A 7069-nucleotide genomic window follows, 5' to 3' on the forward strand; every position below is an offset into this window, starting at 1 on the left:
TGCCTGAAGTTGCTAAAATTTTTACATTTGTAGGATATTTCACTAAATATTAGGGCTGGGTATTGTCACCAATTTGGCGATTCGATTCTTATTTTTATGGTTTCGTTTTGATATCAATATTTCATTTAAAATGTTAGTTTTGCAGACATATGATCCATATTTTGATATAAATGTTGGTAACTGAAACTCTCCTACTTAAGTTTATTACTGAAATACACATCTACATTAATAATAGGGTGCACACAGTTGTTATTTTAAACAACTTTTATTTTAAATCAACACTGTAACAAGAAGTCATAAATATGTGCATCCATTGTACACCATGTAAACAAACTGCAAAATGCACATTACTGTAAAAAAAAAAAAAAAAAAAAAAAAAAAAGACTGTAAATGTGCAACAGTGAAATCTATTAAGAACTTCAAACATGTTTAAGAAATAAAACTTTTTTTCTAAATTCAAAACAGGCCCATCATAAAGCCTTTGTCTGCTTATACAAAACATTCTAACTGTCCATAAAACTAACAGTTCTTAACTACAGCCTAATCATTTTTCTGCAAAAGAAGCAGCTGATCAACATGTTCTGATCTGATCTAAGGCAGCTCCTTGCGCTGTGATTAGATCACCAGCGGTTGAGAAAACTCTCTCAGCAGGAACACTAGTGACACCTTCAGGACGAGAGGTGAATATTCATATCCTCTTACGTGAAGCACGTGCATTAAGAATAGATTCGGGGATTTCCCGAATGGATATAGTTGCATTCAACTGAAGATCGATTAAAATCGGAGAATCAATATTTTTTACCCAGCCCTACTAAATATGTTGCTATGTGCTTTGGAAAAGACGTCGCTAAGGTAATCTGAGAAGTTGCAAAATCTGGTAACAATTTGTCCAATTGGTAACACTACCATACTGCAACATAAAATCTACCCGCCCCACCTTCCCACAGCACCGCGGTTTTAAATGTGTTTTTATTCTAATTTCACAAAGCTTGAACTTAAGAATGCAGCAATTTCTCGTGCAAGATCGTGCTTCCAGTCTTATCCATTCACATATGAATGTAAGTCTATGGAATGAAGTGGCCTCCAGCTCCTGTAGCAAACAGTACTGTGATGCTGCCTCTGCTAGCAGTGCAGGCTACACGGGTTCTTCCAGACTCCCACCCCGTGGTCCACAGATCAAGCCAGCGTGAGGCTGCCTCTGCTTGCAACACAGGCCCACAAATCTCAGCCTTTTTCCTGCAACTACTAATAACCCCTTTTTCTTTTCAGTGGCCTCCAACTCCTGTAGCAGACCGTAGAGCACCAATGAGCTGACGATTGTTTTTTACATGTCACCATGCAATTTCATTTTCGTTTGACTAAATCACATTCAGTTGAAATTACCACTTAATCTTTAATATTTGGCCATTTCTTTTCAACAGACATGTTGGAATTGCAAATCCTTGGATGCGGACATCAAAGCTGGCACTCTTCCGAATATATCATTACATTCAGTCATTTCACAAAATAACCTTCCAACATTTCCCCCCGTAGGTGGCATGAATTAAATGAGGGTTTCACATTAGCCAATCGAAGTGGCTACTAGCATAATTCTTGGGTACGAAATGCCCTCTAGTCTATCTGTCAGCTCCGCATAACTCCCTGTTTCCAAGCATTGTCGCCTAAAAAAAAAAAAAAAAAAAAAAAAAAAAAAAATCCTCTTGACGAATTCTCTCACAATAGTAGGACATTGATCGTGCAACCAATTTGTTAAATCATGGGTCTTCACACTGGCAAAAGTCGACATCACCTCAGCTTTTAAAGCTATGCCATCCATCCAGAACCATGGCACTTATTTAGGGTACGTTACCACAAGAAGCCTATGTCATGCACCTAACTTTCAGATGCAAGCAGCACCAAGATTTTCTGACGTTATCAGAAGCGGCTTTTTGGATTTGGCAAACATTTTACATAAAGTAATCCTCAAAGCATTTACCCCTTTTTAGACAACTCAAATTGAGTATCGAACTCCCTGTCAGATGCTGCTAGAGCATCCCGGTGGTGCAAATGTTTCTCTTTCGACTCTCAACTACCGGCGAGAACGTCAGACCCTGCGAGAGCCTTTCCGCTCGTAAATGTTTTCCTTCAACTACAAAAAAAAAAAAAAAAAAAAAAAAACCTTTTGGATTTTCCCATCCCTAACCTTTTCCCTCCTACGGTCGGCGAGGCATTCCAGTCTGATACCGTGAGCCTTGGTCTCCTGTCAGACACCCCAAGAACCTCCCGACCACACAACTTTACCATTCTGTCGTAGGTTCGGCGGGGCCCACCCGTTCGATACGCAGGGGCCCCCTGGCCAGACAATCTTACCTCTTCGACACCACAGTTGGTGGGGCCTACCCGTTCGATGCCGTGAGCATTGGTCTCCCGTCGGATGCTGCAGGGGCCCCCCGGCCAGTCATCCTTACTTTTCCACCCTACAGTCGGCAAGGCCTACCCGTCCGATCAAGAGCCTTGGTCTCCCATTGGATGCCGCGAGAGCATAACCGAACTTGCAAATTTTTTCCGTTCCGTCTACGCTGTGATTATTAAACTCCTGTCAAACGCTACAACAGCCTTCCTGTCAAGCAAATCTTGGCCACTCAGTTCCGTATACCAGTTCCGTCTACCCATCTAATGCCTTGAGTATTGAACTCTCGTCGATTGCTGCAAAAAAAAAAAAAAAAAAACTTTCCATCCCTGACCTTTTCCTCACTACGGTCGCCGAGGTATTCCCGTCTGATGCCGTGAGCCTTGGCCTCCCGTCAGACACCCCAGGAGCCCCCGACCCCAACTTACCTTTCCGTCTCACGTCCTGTGGGGCCCACCCGTCCGATGCCGTGAGCATTGGTCTCCCGTCGGATGCGCAGGGGCCCCCAGGTCAGACACCTAACCTTTTCGACACCACAGTCGGCGGGGCCTACCCGTCCGATGCCGTGAGCATTGGTCTCCCGTCGGACGCCGCAGGGGCCCCCGCCCGGTCAACTGCACTTTTCTTCCCTACAGTCGGCAAGGCCTACCCGTCCGATCACGAGCCTTGGTCTCCTATCGGACGCTGCGAGAGCCAAACCGACCATGCAATTTTTTCCGTTCCGTCCGACGGACGGCGAGACTCAACCGTTCGACTCCACAAGTCTCCGCCTCCCGCCGGACACTATCTGAGCCCCTTCAGGCCAATTTCACATCTTTTTCCCCCCACCTGGCGAGGCTTACCCATTCGAGGTTCTGAGTCCTGATCTCCCCTCGTATGCCTGGCGAGAGCCCTCCCAGTCGGGTTTTCCTTTCTGCCTCCCCGGCCGGCGAGGCTTACCCGTTCGATGCCGCGAGCCTTGGTCTCCCATCGGACGCCGGCGAGAGTTCTCCCGGTCGGGTTACTTACTTGGCGCCTGCAAGCGAGACTTATCCATGCGATGCCGTTTGCCTTGGTCTCCCATCGTATGTCGCGAGAGTCGCCCGCACCAGGCGTCCCAAAACCTTTTTACCTGCCAAACCGAGAGGACCCACTCGTCTGACGTTCTGAGTCTTGATCTCCCGTCGGAGGCTTCATGGGTCCTCTCGGTCAGCACCAATAGGGGCCGATCGACCAGCAGAGCCCTCATGCCAACATCGTAAGCTGCTCCGGCCAAGGCAACCCGGGTTCTCCTGGTCGGGCCCCAACCACGCTGCTCCTCCTTCGGCCGGTAGGGCTCACCCGTTCCAACGCCGTGTGCTCCCGTTGAGTATCGGTTGAGCTCTCCCGACCGGACGCCCTAAATCCCGTAATCCATACAAGCAGCCGGTAGAGCCTTTCGACCTGATACAAAAACCTCTCCCATCAGAGTACGAAAGGCTCCCCCGGCCAGCTAACCAAACATCTTCTCCCAAACAACGGCCCCCGCCAGATCTCAGCGCTTTGGGGGGTCCTCTTGCTGGCGGCTGTCCTACACTCCATTGCTTATTGGGGGGTACTCTAGGTTCGGGCCATTCCCGAGCTCGGAGCCCTTCCCCGGACAGCACGCCAAACATGCTTACATACTCCAGCTAATTATATGTAAGTGGGAACTCGTGAAATGATGTTTCTTAAAGCAAAGTTCGGGAGGAGCACGTCAGATACTTAGCCTAATTAACACAGCTGGAACTCACTCAAGCCAATCTACATCATGCATAAATACAGCCGACTCACCTCTACCCATTTGACGGATTATCAGCATCCCTCCACCACCCCATCTCCTCACTCCGAGTTCCTTCTACACATATACATAGGGGGGGGGGTACTCTAGGTTCGGGCCATTCCCGAGCTCGGAGCCCTTCCCCGGACAGCACGCCAAACATGCTTACATACTCCAGCTAATTATATGTAAGTGGGAACTCGTGAAACAGCATATGCTGTTGGGAGGAATAAACTACACAAATAAATGAAAAAAAAACTATACAAAAAGCACTAATACTTTAACAAATAAAACAAAGATAAACACAAAATGAGGGAGAGCCTTTCCCTCCCAACTGCAGCCAAATACTTCCCGTTTGCACGCTAGCGCACTCAGGGTGGTATGGCCGTAAGCGAGGCCTGCTCCAAAAAGTGGGCTATTTAAAGATCAGCCTCCGTAAAAGCCAGCATGTCATATTAAAAAGTGAAGAAAAGGCAAAAGGTTTATTTATATTGGTTTATTTACAAGGTTCACATAAAATACTTTAAAACAACACGATAAAACTAGGTGAACTCAGTCTGTTAAAAGAATACAGTTCAGTTGTCCATACCCTAAAAACAGTCCAAGAATCCCAGTGTGTTGATAAGTCCAATGTGAGTGTCCACCAGTGTATGTACAATCCACAGAAAGTGTAATCCAAAGTTTGCAGGTGGTGAATGGAAAGGTGAGCTCTAAAATGAGCAACTCCTCAATCCAACAGTTTGGTGACTGTCCTTTATTTGTCATGCTGCTCTCTTATACAGTTGCAATTCCTGCTTCCTGTCATGTGTCTAGTCACATGACAGGCCAACCATCCATTTATTAAAGACACACACACACTTAAAATGTTAAGAGTAATAAAATGGCCTGTAAAACTGTTAAAACTCTATAATACATTTAAATGATTGTAATAAATAGAGCGGTAAAACATGTCTTTTGTGTGACAGTGTCACACAAGTATTAAACTGGCCCTACCCTGCTTAGCTTCCGAGATCAGACGCTCTCAGGGTGGTATGGCCATAAGCGAGGCCTGCTACAAAAAGTAGGCTATTTAAAGATCAGCCTCCGTAAAAGCAAGCGTAGCACATAAATAGTGAAGAAAAGGCAAAAGCTTACAGCACCTGGTATTCCCAGGCGGTCTCCCATCCAAGTACTAACCAGGCCCGACTCTGCTTGGCTTCCAAGATCAGACGAGATCGGGCGCTCTCAGGGTGGTATGGCCATAAGCGAGGGCTGCTCCAAAAAGTGGGCTATTTAAAGATCAGCCTCCATAAAAGCCAGCATGTTATATTAAAAAGTGAAGAAAAGGCAAAAGCTTACAGCACCTGGTATTCCCAGGTGGTCTCCCATCCAAGTACTAACCAGGCCCGACGCTGCTTAGCTTCCGAGATCAGAGATTTTTTTTTTTTATCATAACAAATTCTCACATACAGTACATAATTTGCAGTCATTAGTCATCTGGTAACACAAACTTTAAAACCAAAAAAAACAACAACTTTGAATTAAAACAATTTTGGGATTTTCCTATAACAACAAGTTCTGATATACATAACATTTTTGCAAACATGGTAAATGCAAATTTGGTAAAAAGATCCGAACTTTAAAGCATACAAAATTCCACATACAAGGGATCTTCTTATAACAGCAAACTCTAACATATACATCATAGTTTGGAATCAACCTTCTTTTGGTAATAAAACTTTAAACCCTGTCCAAGTCCTTGTGACATAAGGATTATTTTTAACAATACTTCTAACAAATATTTCTATATTATTGCACATATTACAATAATCATATATTACTTGTAATTCCTCTGTTAATATCTGCTCATATAATGCAATTACAGAAATTTATTTTCCCTTCTGTCTCATTATATTTCTTCTTTTCCATATTGCATATCTGGCTATAGATAACATAAAATTAATCGTATATTTATTTTTAGATTTGCCACTAATTCCAAATAAAAGTAAATTATCCCATTCTTTTATATCCATTTGTTCATTGTATATAAAATTAGTCACCATCTTTTTTTTAAATTTTAATAATACCATTCAACTTTCTGCAATTCAAAAAAATATGTAGTACACCTTCTGCTTTTTCCAGACATATCTTACATCTGTCATCTTGTTCCAGCCCTATTTTATGTAAAATCATTCCTGTCATCAAACAATTGTGTCTTAATAAAAAATAAAAAATTTCTATAGTCGGGCTTTTAAAATTCATCCTTACATTTTTCCATATTTCTGAAGCATCAAAATCATCAAACAGCTTTTCCCAAAATACTATTGCTTTTGGTTTTATGAAAGCATTATTGCGTATTAAAGTGTAGAACGATTTAATAGCACATTCACTAAAAACCAATCTTATCTTCTCCTACTTTTAAAAAAATTTTGTTTTCCCTTTCTGACTTTCTTCGTTATTTTCATTAATAGTTTTAATCAATTTTTCTGGTAAAGCTAACTTTAATTTTGCATACTGTTCTTCAATTTTTCCTTTATTTTCTATTTCCTCTCTTTCTTCCAACGAGTCGATTATTGCTTGTATGGGTAAAAATCCAGGTATAACTTCATATAATATATCCTTAATTTGTCTAAAACCTACTATATACCAATTTTCATAAAATATTTTACTGTTATAGTTCTGATTTAAAAACAGTGGTTGTTTTACAAACTGTTCTCTCCCTATAATTTCTATGTGCACATTATTATAAAAAGCTTTCCACGTTTTCAACACTTCTTTATAAAAATCTGGTATATTTTCATCATATCAGATCATATTGTCTCTAAATTCCATCCATAAAAAATCATCTTTTATTTGCCCACACTTATTAACAAAATAACTCATTACTCTTTTCCAAGGAATATCATCTTCATTTGTAAATTTCT

At 42.3% G+C, this 7069-nt stretch overlaps 1 protein-coding gene and 1 non-coding gene across 2 annotated transcripts in view; both read right to left on the reverse strand.

Moving 5' to 3' along the window:
- Window positions 1-3389: 3389 nt before the first annotated feature.
- LOC141299043 (uncharacterized) overlaps window positions 3390-7069 on the reverse strand; it is a 10166-nt gene continuing 6486 nt past the window's right edge. The window contains exon 3 of the mRNA XM_073829316.1: window positions 3390-3751. Within this exon, the coding sequence (XP_073685417.1) occupies window positions 3390-3751 (362 nt within the window). The remainder of the gene's footprint in view (window positions 3752-7069) is intronic.
- On the reverse strand, window positions 5294-5412 carry LOC141299918 (5S ribosomal RNA). The gene has a single exon (XR_012341879.1). It is a non-coding gene; the product is annotated as a 5S ribosomal RNA (ribosomal RNA).

The sequence above is a fragment of the Garra rufa genome, chromosome 23, assembly GCF_049309525.1.
Source record: "Garra rufa chromosome 23, GarRuf1.0, whole genome shotgun sequence".
In the NCBI taxonomy this organism is placed as follows: Eukaryota; Metazoa; Chordata; class Actinopteri; order Cypriniformes; family Cyprinidae; genus Garra; species Garra rufa.